Source organism: Patiria miniata, unplaced genomic scaffold, assembly GCF_015706575.1.
Source record: "Patiria miniata isolate m_02_andy unplaced genomic scaffold, ASM1570657v1 HiC_scaffold_20, whole genome shotgun sequence".
In the NCBI taxonomy this organism is placed as follows: Eukaryota; Metazoa; Echinodermata; class Asteroidea; order Valvatida; family Asterinidae; genus Patiria; species Patiria miniata.
This window is the reverse complement of record NW_024037059.1, coordinates 30,905,771-30,919,853: the sequence shown is the minus strand read 5'-3', so window position 1 is coordinate 30,919,853 and position 14,083 is coordinate 30,905,771. Positions and strand designations below refer to the sequence as shown.

Below are 14,083 nucleotides of genomic sequence, written 5' to 3'. Positions count from 1 at the left end.
CATATCAAAGATTACAAATATCAATCAGTTGGAAAATTGAAAAAGAAGTGACCCTGATTCAGATTTTTGCATTTTTCTCCACTACGGCCTGTGCCCAGTTAGGTCTCATTTTGCCAGAACATCTCACATGTGTGTGATTATTGGAAACAACAATACCTGTGGTTGTATTTTGCAATCGTTTCGCATCGATGGTTGTAAAGACTTAGCTTTTAAAGACAGCAATGAAATTAATTTCAAGATTCAATCCCCCTCCCCAGGTTGTCACGATCAGGGTGTGGCCTGTGCTTATGGATTTGGTTGTAATCTACCCCTGGGTAGATAATTACTTCTCCCTACCTGTAGGGTATTTTAGACATTCAAGGAAAGCATTGGCTTGTGTAGATAAAGGATCATGGTTCCTGCATGTGATTAGTTCCTTTGTTCAAAATAGCAACAACAACAAGAGATGTTTCAGGTGTTTTGAAATGCCCAGGAGAGACACGACTTCTGACTGGATTTGTATTTTGTATTTTTAGCTGCGGGATAGCAGTTCAACAAATCATCATGTCTCTCCGTTAGTCCGTTAGTTAGTAACAAACGTTGACATTGTCTATTGCTCCTACATATTTTGACTGATTTCAACCAAACTTTGTCAAAAAGTATCAGTAGCCCAGCCCCAATGTGTCACATGACCAAACTGGGGTCAAAGGTCATATGGGGTCACTATGGTCAAAAACCTGGGGTTTTTTAATTCAAAACACTACTCCTTCCAGAAATTACATGGCACAATCACATGACTCATGCATGAACACAAATTCGTTGGCCCGCAGCTTCCGAGATATTTCCAATCGGGCTTGTTTTTTTTATAAACAACTTTATGTGCATTAAAACTTTTTGTGACTAAACACTACTCACATTGAAGGTGTGGAAGTGTTCAGGGTGCTTTGTAGCTGTGGTTGGGGAGAAGCAATGAGTTACAAAGTGCCTTGCCAAGGTGAACATGCACCATAGCCCCAGGCTGGACTCGAACCCACAACCTGCAGAATTACCCGCAGACCATGAATTCAATGCTCCAGACCACGAGGCCACGGTGCTCCACACGTATGTACTTTGCTACATGCTATTGCGGCATCTACACGGATGCGAAGTAATTTGTTCCCTTCGCCAACGCACTTATCACACTTCAAAGCCCAAAAAGTATGACAACCATAGAATTATAAAGGGATGCCCTGATATGAAACCAAAGTTTAGAGTTTTCCCAATATAGTTTGGACATAAGGCTTCAAAATAATACTGGCGCCTAAAGTTTAGAGTGTTCCCAATATAGTTTGGAAATAAGGCTTCAAAATAAAACTGGCACCAGAGATGAAGGCTAAGCGTAGGATGAAGCCGTGGTTTCGAAAACATCCTTCATGCTCTTGCGATGCTTCTCAGAATCTAATTTGTTGCTGTTTTTTTTTCTACTTTTTCTGTAGTGCAATGAAGATCTTGTTGAGCTGTCTTCCGAGACCCTGGATTGTTGATGAGAAGAAAGATGATGGCTATACGGCCTTGCACCTGGCTGCACTCAATAACCATGTTGAGGTGGCTGAGCTGCTTGTCAATCAGGTAATCATCAGACTTATCTAATTCTAACATTTGGGGAGTTCGGTCGGTTTGGTGGTACTTTCTTTGCCTGCTACCTCAGTGACCCAGGTTTGAATCCCACCAGCCGACATTTGGATCAGAGATGTAGTCAAGTCCATCACAAGTCCATCATAAGTTCATCACAAGTCCGTCACAAGTCCATCACAATCCCATCACAAGTCCATCACTAGCCCATCACAGGTCCATCACAAGCCCATCACAAGTCCATCACAAAACCATCACAAAACCATCACAAGCCCATCACAAGTCCATCACTAGCCCATCACAGGTCCATCACAAGCCCATCACAAGTCCATCACGTGTCCATCACTAGCCCATCACAAGTCCATCACTAGCCCATCACAGGTCCATCACTAGCCCATCACAAGTCCATCACAAGTCCATCACTAGCCCATCACAAGTCCATCACTAGCCCATCACAGGTCCATCACTAGCCCATCACAAGTCCATCACTAGCCCATCACAGGTCCATCACAAGCCCATCACAAGTCCATCACAAAACCATCACAAAACCATCACAAAACCATCACAAGCCCATCACAAGCCCATCACAAGTCCATCACTAGCCCATCACAGGTCCATCACAAGCCCATCACAAGTCCATCACTAGCCCATCACAACTCCATCATAACTCCATCACAACTCCACCACAACTCCATCACAAGTTCATCACAAGTCCGTCACAAGTCCATCACAATCCCATCACAAGTCCATCACTAGCCCATCACAGGTCCATCACAAGCCCATCACAAGTCCATCACAAGTTCATCACAAGTCCATCACAACTCCATCACAACTCCATCACAAGTTCATCACAAGTCCGTCACAAGTCCATCACAAGTCCATCACAATCCATCACAAGCCCATCACAAGTCCATTACAGGTCCATCACCAGTCCATCACAAGTCCATCACAAGCCCATCACAAAACCATCACAAAACCATCACAAGCCCATCACAAGTCCATCACAAGTCCGTCACAAGTCCATCACAAATTCATCACAACTCCATCAAAAGGCCATCACAAGTCCAACACAAGTCCATCACAATCCCATCACAAGTCCATCACAAGCCTATCACAATTCCATCACAAGTTCGTCACAAGTTCATCGCAAAACCATCACAAGTCCATCACAAGTTTGTGGGTTTTCCCTGGAATGACTTTGCAGGGTTTCTCTTCCACCTGCATGTGAACATTTCTTTATTGAATTTTCTGTCTTGCTTCCTTCAGCTGCTGAACTATACAGTGCCCGTGCAGCCTTGAGGAACTCTTGGCTCGCTCAAAATTAAAATCAATTAAAATAAAATTAATGTGAGTTTAACATAAAAAAGAACATGAAAAAAAAGATATTATGACTTTGACTCAGAACAATTTGATTCCCTGTACAAAGGAGTTCGACAATTGTCACTTTAGTTATTTTGAATAGTAATCTCCAGATTGTTTAACCTTTGTCAATTGCAGAGACGGTTCCGTTTTGCAACATTACATCTAACCTAGGTCAACTCAACATTATAATTTTCAATTGTGATTATAGTGAACAATGTTTTTGATCTACCCCTACACTTTTGATCTAGGGAGTGTAGTAGAGCATATTGGAACACCAATTTTAAATAGACAACTAAATTCTCCCAACTTCTTTTTTGTATAAAAACTGCAATAACATCCACACTGAATGAAGCTAAGTTCTCCCCAGTTTTGGATTAAATGTTATTGCAGGTGCATTTTGGGTTGTTGTACAAGTTCGATGTCAAGTTATCAGTGTTTGAAATTCAGACTGATGAAAGATAAATTGTATTTAGAGTACGACAGGTGTTGCCAATTACCTCAGGTCATGTCAGCTCAGTCAACTTTTGTCCCCCCAAGAACTATAAAAAGGATCTATTTTTGTATCATTGTCTTTGTTTGAATTACCCCATGCTTATACTGCCGCTTGCAGGGTCATGCTAACTTGGATATCCAGAACGTTAATCAACAGACAGCACTTCATCTTGCCGTTGAGAGGCAGCACACGCAGATCGTGAGGGTGAGTCTCTCAGACGCTGTCTCTCTGTAGAAATATTGACAGGGACAAATAACTCATAAAAGAGTTTTATAGTCGCTTGGTGTCCATGCAAACTTGCATTTATTACTGCTTTTGTCACACAACCTTCATATCTTACAATACAGGGTGAGTCAAAAACAGCGAAACCCAAATATCGGGACTACTGTTTTAGTGAAGTTTTGCATGTAGCACTTTCAAAATCTAGGATATGAAAGCCCAATTCATAAGCTTTCTTTTAGTACAAGAATCATTCATATCACTCATGTACTTTTCAAGTTACGAAATTTCAAACACAACCATTGTTTTTAAGTTCTGTCCACGGATCACAAGAAGGTAAGTGTTCTTTCAGCAGAACAAAACCAAATCACATAGGTATGTGTGTGAATTGTTTTCATTTTGCTGAAAGAACGCATACCTTTCTTGTGATCCGTGGACAGAACTTTAAAACAGTGGTTGTGTTTAAAATTCTGTTTAATTTCAAAGGTACTGACATGAGTGATCTGAATGATTCTTGTACTAAAAGAAAGCTTATGGATTGGGCTTTCATATCGTAGATTTTGAAAGTGCTACATGCGGAACTTCACTAAAACAATGGTCCCGACATTTGGGTTTCGCTTCTTTTGACTCACCCTGTATTTCATATTGAAAGAATAATTTAATTGAAAGAAATTGGTTAAATCAAAAAGGAAACATGGAAAATTCCACAAAAATGTGACTGTTTAAGGCCATGACACGAGAGGCAATTTACAGACAAATTATTGCAGACAATTTTCATGAAGAAAATGGCATGCAAAATTTAATTCCTTGTAATGTTGTCAGGAATTTCTCTTAACTTTTACAAAAATGTACCATGTTCCTCATGAGGATTCCTTTAAAATTTGCAGTTCATTCCGTTGTTTAACTTTCTTCTATAAAACTTCTAAAAATCTATTGTTTTGTGTTTTTTATTGAAACTACATTGTCAAAAACTTGAGTTAGTTTCATAGCACAGATTCAGGATATAAGGAAGAGATTGTCACATTGATCAAAGTAGTTTATGATCAGAACCTGAGTATTAGCTTCATAGAAGCCTTACTCTGATCAGCCTCTAGAGGGCTCACTCAAGCCAGAAATTGTTCCTAAACAAGGCAGAAGATAAATGCCATATTCATTTGTTCATTAAGCTTTCATCAAAGCAAACAGGTCAAGCACCCAGTTCTTTGTATAGTGGTATTCCCTAACGTGGCACACTTCGACGTTTACCCCAACTTTCCTTGGGTAGAGTTGCCAAACTTCTTTGTTGACAAACTTCAAATTCATTCAGTGAGATACTGGTACTTTTACCTTATTAATGCTTGCTATTAAATCTCTGAGAACAATTTCGGTGTTCTGAAATTTAATCCGAAATGAAAAAACAGTGGCGTCCGGAAATTGGGCACAGAATCGGCTAAGTGTTCCCTAATGTGGCGCACTTGAATGAATCTCAGAAAAGTCCAAATTAGCATTTAGGAATTTTTGTAAAGTTGATAAATTCTGATAAACCATTATTATCTCTACTTACATACCCAACCAGAAGTTTGTCTGAAAATTATTTTCTTTTTCGGGGAATTTTTCAAAGGTTTCACTGTGCTCTTCGAAATAAAATCAGAAAACCTAGCCAAAAAACATATTTCTTCCAACTTTGTAACGGGTAGATAAACTCGCGATTGATGAACTTGAGTATTAATCTATTTAGAACTTGATGAAATTTCAATTTCTGTGAAAAAAAAACTTTTGCTCTAGCTAGGCGCTACAGGTAAAAAAAATGCGCCACGTTATAGTACATCAACAATATGTTTTTTAGTCCAGTATGACCATTCTCTGTTCTCATTTTGGTTAATTTTTTTTTAATTGGAGAGGCATCATATTTTGTTTAGATAATTCCTCATTTTTGACAGTTATATTCCTTTCTAGTTTGCTTAATACTTTTGGAAACAAATGCAGGCAACCTAAAAAAGAAACGTGGAAATTGTACTTATGAAAAGCTTGTGAAGCTTTACTGCCAATTCATGGCATATATGGATTTTTTTCTGTATGTCAGGCGTGAACTCATAAACGTGTAAAAATAGCTGCTGCAGTATACCGAGTAGCAAGACACAGAATACTGCCGACCAAAATAATTGTTATTCAGAAATTCACTTTTGTGTTCACTCTAGAGAACCTTTTCTTGATTATTAAGAAAGTCAAATCAAGGAAATAACAAACAATCAAGCATTCCCCCCCCCCCCCCCCATAAACTGCTGTTTTTTGTGTGCTTGACAATTCCAAAGGTCCCAATTGGTTAATTTTAGCCATTATGATATTTGTCATTCCTCATCTGAAATAAAAATGACATTATATTTTTTTCTGTTGGGATTTGTCCCTTCATTGGCCCCAAGTGATATTTAGAAATTGTCCGAGCGATATGTCAGTTAGTTGGAGTCATTAAGCTTTGACATTTCAATTTCTACGATATTTCCAATTACATATTTGAATATCTATGCTTGCGTTCAGACTTCTTAACATCTGCAGTATGACGCAGTGAATTTAAAAAAAAATAGCAGAGCTCTAATAAAGTAGGAGACAATTGTTATATTTTAATCCTTAAAAAAATAATTGACATTAGCAAGACTAGTTAGTTTTCGCTTTTTCGTGCCAATTTTAATTATTTCAATAGTCTCACAGGTTTTTTTTAATGACTTTTGTGGCAACAGATTTGGTTTGCAGTAATTGGAAACACCATATGATGCATGGATGGACATCTGTTTTCCTTGAATTGCGCAATTGTCCTGACTGGTTGATTAAAAAAATATAAAGACAACAATGTTAATTTCCTTGCTCGTAATTTTCACAACTAAATATAGACCCTATCTTTTGCCACGTACAGTCTTTCGTAAACAAGCTTGCAGTTGTCGTGCAAGCACTGTGAGGAACAGAAATAATTGTACATGTCATTACATATGCATTGTGTGTAGCATAGTGTGCATCATATATTAATTGACTGCATTTTTCAATCTTGTTTGTGTTTGTGCTGCTCAGTTGATGGTAAGGGCCGGGGCTAAGTTGGACATTCCTGACAAAGACGGTGATACACCATTACACGAGGCACTTCGTCACCACACTCTCTCACAGCTACGACAGCTACAGGACATGCAAGATGTTGGCAAGGTGGGTTTTCTCTTAGGATTTTTACAATCATTTTTCTCCTCTGATTGTTTCGTTGAAAGTCAAGTTGATCTCAAAAAGATATCGCTGATAAGGCCAGTGTTTATCTTCAGTTTCCTTGACACACAGCGTCTGAGAATGTATTTTGATTCCTCTGGATGGGATGCCAGTCCATAGACCTTTATCATGCTGCCACCATTTCGATCATGTTCCCTGTATCCAATAACAGTACTGAATGATAAAGTTTTTTGTGCAAAAAGGAACCAGACTATTTTTCCTTCCAGCCTTGCTTTGGTTACGTTGATTTGAATTGAAAAATATCAAGATGGCCGCAACATGATAATACTCCCTGGCTAGTCCTGGTACCCATGTGTTATTGGTGGAGAAAGGCAAATGAAGGTGATGTAGCTTGCCCAAGGACACAACATATGGCCAGCAGCTGGATTCGAACCCCTGACACTTTGTGCATGAGTCAAATCTTTACTCCTACACCCCTTTTTAGAAAAAAGGGTATGAGAAAAAGTTAACTTAAACAGAAAATTCAGTTTGGCCACTGGTTTTGGGCTTTATATTTATAAGATCCTTCTTCAAAATACAATGAGACATGACCTAATTCGAATACAGATTGATGTTTGGGGAACTCGAGCCATCCATCCATTTATAAGAGTGTCAATCTACCGTAGCTTTGCGAGAGTCACTCGTTCACCGCACACACTATTTACGCCGCCCTGTTTGTTTGCATTATGTGCCTCGCTTTGATTTTCAAGATGGCGTACCCTGAGAAAGGTCTATTGTAAAATTGAACAACGAAATTAACTGTAGCAGGGTTGAACCTGAGACCTCCTCAGTGCCAGATCGGTGCTCTACTCACTAGGGCTAGATAGCTCACTGGTACGATGTTCCAGAAGTCAAAGGTTCGAACCCGCTCCAGTCAATTTTGTCTGATCAATTTTATAACTACAACAAATGTACATTGTCAGTTTCGCCTTGCGGTTTATTTGACAATTTGTTAATTTTTTTCCCGTGGCTATCTTAATTTTCCTGCCAGCTGTTGATGGGCCTTGGCAACCAATCAGGCGACAAGAAGAGCAGTGCCTCTATTGCATGTTTCCTGGCAGCCAACGGAGCCGACCTCAACGCTAAGAATAAGAAAGGTCAATCGCCGATGGACTTGTGCCCCGACCCCAACCTGTGCAGGGTGCTGGCCAAGTGTCACTCAGATAGCAACTGGTAGGCCCATTTGTCATCAACATTTGTCATACTATGAAAGTTGATTAGACTGTATCTGAAGGACTAGGATATGGCTAGCAATAACACGCAAGTGGAGCCAGCCATGTCCATAGACGCATGTATAATTGCCAGTCATAACTTAGTAAGTTGGGGTCACCCAGACCACACCATTTTGTTGTGTTCGTACAACAAGGTCATATCTCCTAAAATGGTGTGTGACGTCATGTACGCGAAATGCAAGTTTTCAATGTCAAAAGGTCGTATCTTGCTTAAAATAACTGGGATGTACACACGAGGTCAATGGACATCGCGATACGCGAGATACGACCTTGTTGCATGGAGCGTATTCGTGCAAGATGCTACTTTGTTGCAGAATCGAGTTACGACCTTGTTGCACGGAGCGTATTCATGCGAGATACGACTTTGTTGCAGAATCGAGTTACGACCTTGTTGCACTGACGCGACAATTTTTTCTGTAGTTCTTTTAATTCTTTTAATATGGCACACAATGTATTTGAAGAATTACTATACCTCATACATATTCATGATCGAGAGCTGAATTCTCACTTGCTAATTCACCATCACGTGCCAGGTGCTATTTTTGCTGTTTACCAAGCGTGCACTGGAGTATTCACGCACAGGGTAAATATGCATGCGTAGTAGACTGTTGCACGGGTTACCCGTGCGATAGTCTACTAGGCATGCGCTTTATGAAGCAATTGTGGAACTATCGCACGGGTGTAGTACGCGCGCGCGAACATCACCCTAGCTACACATGAAAAGATGGCGGCACATGTAAATGTTAATCAGTGTTTTCCCGGGCTCAATGATGCCGAACTGGAGAATGTTGTGGACAATAAAGATGCCTCGTCTGCTAAAAAAAGTTTCCACTGTGTAAAGTGTGTAAATCCCATCCCATTGGAATGGGCAGAAAAACCCATAGCCTTTTACAATCTGTTAGATCTCTGGTTTGCATGAACGGATTTCCATGGCATTTTTACTGAGTATACACAAGAGTATAATTAATATGCTTCCTCAAGATGAAGTACTCATGTTCAGCAGTTTTTGAGTAATTAAAGGATATCTGCTTGCATAATTTTTTTGGGACACCCCATATGTTAGCAGACTTGTGATTTGAATACATCACTAACACTTTTAAAAATTCTTTTTTTTCAATGTCTGTAGCCAGGAGAACACCAATCTTCGCATCATCTCCTGTATGGAGCAGGAACCATTGGAGGAATGTATGGTGTGCTCGGACATGAAGAGAGACACGTTGTTTGGACCGTGTGGTCATATTGCCACATGCTCACTGTGTTCACCGAGAGTCAAGAAATGTCTGATATGCAAGGAACAGGTCCAGTCCAGGACAAAGGTACATTTTCTTCCGTCAAACTTTGTTCCTCTTATAATAAAAACCCCTTTCCCAATATTTTTTTGTTACAAACCCATTCATAAATTCTTTTTCGGTCAAAAAAAATCAAACTTTTCGTTCCAAGAGTCAAAACAAGTCAAAACTTAAAAATGTCCAACGATTATGTTCAACAATTTCACTTCATAATTTTCAAAACGCCCCTTAGCTATATAATGGAGTGTCCAGCTCGCGAGTAAGAGTTGGTGAGCGGGTTATGAATTTAGGACTTTGAAATAATGGACTCACTGGTGGTATTGCGCATGCGTACGTGAGGATTGTGAGCATTCAACCACTAAAAGGGTGAAAGGCACTGGATTTCATAGGAGTCCAAATTTCATGTGACACTGGAAAAGTGTTTAAGACCAGCCAGCCATGTCTTTATCATCCATTTAAGACCGGCCACGTGACAGGCTCTCGACCAATGGCAATGGGTAAACTGTCTTAGCTAATTATGAATGGGTGTGAAATCTCTTCCTTCCAAAAGCGAACATGAATTTTTGACATCGTGGCAAATCTTTAATACCATTTTTTGCCCATCTTTTCCCTCTACAGATTGAGGAATGTGTTGTCTGTTCTGATAAGAAAGCGTCGGTTTTGTTCCAGCCGTGCAGTCACATGTGCGCCTGTGATGGTAAGTGTACAACATAGTTCAGGGCAGTGTTAGCTACGCGACTCCAAAAATTGTGCCTTAATTTTCTCTGTTTTCTCCTAATACATTGTATCCACTGAGCTGAAACTTCCACAAATTACTTGTTATTCACTCTTCTTCAAGCAGGCATGCAACTTTTCCTTGGATCTGCTGATTTCCTCGTTTTTTACTTCTCATGAATGCCATTACAAATTGAAAAACACTGTACAAAGTCTGGTGTGGTTTGGAGTTTCCTCGTTTTTTCCAAATTCCCAGTTGCATGCCTGTTCAAGCTTTATGAGTTTGTTGCATCATGGAACAACGGAATTAGACTCTGCGAGACTTTTGATTTCAAATCCAACATTTGTAATTTGTTGAATGACCAGGTTGTGCTAGCTTGATGAAGAAATGTGTGCAGTGCCGAGGCCAGATTGACAAGATGATTCCATTCATTGTATGCTGCGGCGGTAAAGGTAAGACTGCCTTACTGGGGACTGGACATGTTAATATTGGTTTTGCCCATCACAAAATCCAAATAGAATTGATATCATCAAGACATACAATTCCTTAAGGGTATTTAGGATCTTTTGCTGTAATCCCAAAAGTAACCTACTGAATGGAGTGGAGTGCTGTGGCCTCGTGGTTAAGGGCATTGGATTCGTGGTCTGTGGGTAAAGCTGCAGGTTGTGGGTTCGAGTCCAAGTCAAGTCACGGTGCGTGTGCTCTTTGGCAAGGCACTTTGTCACACATTGCTTCTCTCCACCCAGAAGTAAATGGGTACCTGTGAGGGCAGAGATGGTTATTGTGGTTGATTTTAGCTGCTTTGCGCCGAAATGGCAGCATTGAGCTGTATAGTCCTGAGGGAGCTGAGACGATATTTGGAATGTTTCATGGGCCCAATGAGCAGGGTAATAATGATGTAGCGCCTTGAGCATGGATACGTGCGCTTAATAAATACCCACTATTATTATAATTACTATAATTATTATTTTCAAAAAATCTTACTTGGATTAAAGATAGAACTGGTACTAAACACCCCGTGAAATTATTCCATCTGGCTAGCTGTCATTTAGATTTTTGGTAAAGAGTGCTTTTGACAAAATCAAGTTTCATGATCAAAAGGTTGTGCATGGTATTTCACTGTTTTCTTGAAAGTGTCATATCCACTGAGCTGAAAGTTCAACAGGTTAGGTTTTGAACACTCTTCTTTGAATTTTGAGTGGTGTTATTATTGGAAACGAACAAAATGCATGCAAAGCAAATTATCTTATATGCCTTTAACGAGCCATTTTCTGAAAGTGGGAACTAACAGTTGCGGACTTAACAATGAAATTTCAAAACGCCAACTTAGTATTTTTACAAAATCTTGCAATATGTCATAGAAACTAACAGGTATCAAGTGAATATTAAGTGTTTTACATTGTTTATGAATGTTATTTTGCATAGATGGTTGAAGCCATTTTTTTTTGTGCTTGTAATTTTCTTTGTTGTTTAGCTCCACCAGTAGCATCCAATAATAGTACAGCCCCGACTAAGCCACAGAAGATGAATAACGCCAACAGTGAGCTGCATAAATTGGAGCAACAACTACAGGACATCAAGGAGCAGGTACATGTAGGGCCATGTCAAAAAAAACATGTCCTACTTTTGTTCCTAAATAACTCTGTTGTTTACCAATAGAATTAAACCAAAATTTCAGATCATGTAAACAAGGCATGACAAATTTTATGGAGCGAGTTTCGTCAGCTTAGTGCAAGAGGGTGAGATTTAAACGCCATACAAAAAACCTGAGTTTCAGAATTTGCCACTTTCGACTTGGCGTCCTGCAATGTTGATACAGTGCTGGAGACGGTGGCGGAAGGTGCATGCTGCGGCCGAAAGCTTCTGAAGGAGTGCAGGATCACCCCTGATGTCATTGCACACCTCGATTATTTAACGCAACATACGATCAAGGAGGTGTGCAATGACATCAGAGGTGATCATTCCTTCGGTCACAGCTAGCATCTTCTGCCACCGTCTCCAACACTGTGTCGACATTCTGAAAGTGAGTATTTTTTTTCATATGGCGTTTAAATCTCACCCTCTTGCACAAAGCTGATGAAACTCGCTCCATAAAATTTGCCTTGTTTACATGATCTGAAATTTAGGTTTAATTCCATTGGTAAACAACAGGATCAAAAGTAGGACATGTTTTTTTTGACACGTAGTTCTTGATACAATTTATGGAGCTATACAGATGCAATTGCCCTGTAACCCCTGGTCTTTGCGTAGTAGTGAGCCTTCAAATGTTCCCTAAAACTACAAGGTCGGACTGGCATTTTAGGGGTGCGTCCCACTTGTTGAATGCCATGGTCCGGTGGTTACGGCGTTTGACTCATGTACGAAAGTGCATGGGTTTCGAACCCTGTCAGGAGCATGGTGCTTGTGCCCTTGGGCAAGACACTTAACTACAATTGCCTCTCTCCACCCAGGAGTATCAGTGGGTACCTGTGAGGGTAGAGGACCGAGTGTGCGTTGATATCGGCTGCCGCGTGGTCTCGTGGCCTGATGAACGGGGTAATAATTGTAAAGCGCTTTGAGATCGTTGATACAATGGATTGCACTATATATAAGCATTTTATTTTATTTATTCTTTTTTTTTCCACTTATACGCACAAAGCCAATGTTTGCCAATCTTTGGTTTTCCCAAGGTTTTCCCAAGTGGGAACGACTGTTTGCTACCAAGTTGGCCAACGTTAGCATCAAAGGCTTATGGTCTTCCTGAGTTGTTATGTTTCCAAAATGGCCGACACACATAATGAATGTTATGATCCTGCCGTGGCTGCAAATTTCTGTTTTCAACTTTGCTTGCAAGTTCATAGATTACCAGTATCATTTTACTCCCGGTCACAATTAATGTTCGGGGATTTTAAAATCTGCTAACCAAACAATGGTACTCGTAGGATTGGCATACGGTTGCCACCATTTTGACAACAGTTTTTCGAGAACATCACTGTTCATTTTGGGGTTGGCACATTTGCAAGACCTAGCTAACAAACGCAAAAATGTTCACGTGACTGGAACGCACTCCAAAATCCTGCTGAACTATAAGGTATTCTAGAAGCAACTGTAGTCGACACAAATAGTCTGGGGTTTCAGACAGGGGAACTCCATGCATTCGTTTCCTACTGGAGTTTCAACAGTGACAAATACATATGTCTGGGGCCGATTTCAGGAAACTTGTCTTATCTTACGACTCATCTTAGGACTTATGACAAGTCCCCGCTTTAAGATCGATCCTAGCTAAGATGCGTCCTGAGATTTCACTAAACACATCATGACCAAGATGCATCAAACTTATTCTGAGTTCCGCTCAGAAATCTTGAGAAAAAAAAATTGTTATTTAATGCCGCCAACAAATTCCACTTTTGATGACCCCCATGGTATTGTGTGCACAATGTTGCGCTGATAAACTTTTGCTCAGAAATTCAGGGGAAAGTGACCGGGATATGCCTCAGATTGCACCACAGAGAATCTAGAATCCAAATTGGTCAGGGCTTAAGCGGGCCCTGGACCCCATGCCATAAAGGCTTCACACTCTGCGCTCCGTGCTCGCATATCAAAGTTCCACTTTGGGGATTAACAACCCCCCCCCCCCCCAGTCTGGGATCAGGGAACAGGCCCGATTGTACAGCCCCTGTTTTAGTAATAAGACTAAGTTAATGTACTTAAGTTGGATCTTTCATGAACCACTGTCATGACTTTGTTTGTGTTGTCTTCTGCAGACTATCTGTCCTGTGTGCCTGGATCGAATCAAGAACATGATCTTCCTCTGTGGTCATGGCACCTGTCAGCTGTGTGGCGATCGTATGTCGGAGTGCCCCATCTGTCGGAAGTCTGTGGAGAAAAGGATTCTTTTATACTGAGGACGACAGAACATGCGACTAATGTACATAGTGGTGCAAAAAGAAGGAAACCACTATTGACAGCAATTTTTACCTAC

General features: G+C 40.4%; 1 protein-coding gene across 1 annotated transcript; it reads left to right on the top strand.

The window, feature by feature from the left end:
- The first annotated feature begins 1,429 nt into the window (after positions 1-1,429).
- Positions 1,430-14,083, top strand: LOC119728610 (E3 ubiquitin-protein ligase MIB1-like). The gene is made up of 9 exons (XM_038200912.1): positions 1,430-1,587; positions 3,563-3,649; positions 6,704-6,832; positions 7,878-8,059; positions 9,245-9,434; positions 10,026-10,104; positions 10,488-10,574; positions 11,597-11,709; positions 13,866-14,083. Exons 1-9 carry the CDS (start codon positions 1,459-1,461, stop codon positions 14,004-14,006), a joined length of 1,137 nt encoding a protein of 378 aa, XP_038056840.1. The 5' UTR covers positions 1,430-1,458; the 3' UTR covers positions 14,007-14,083.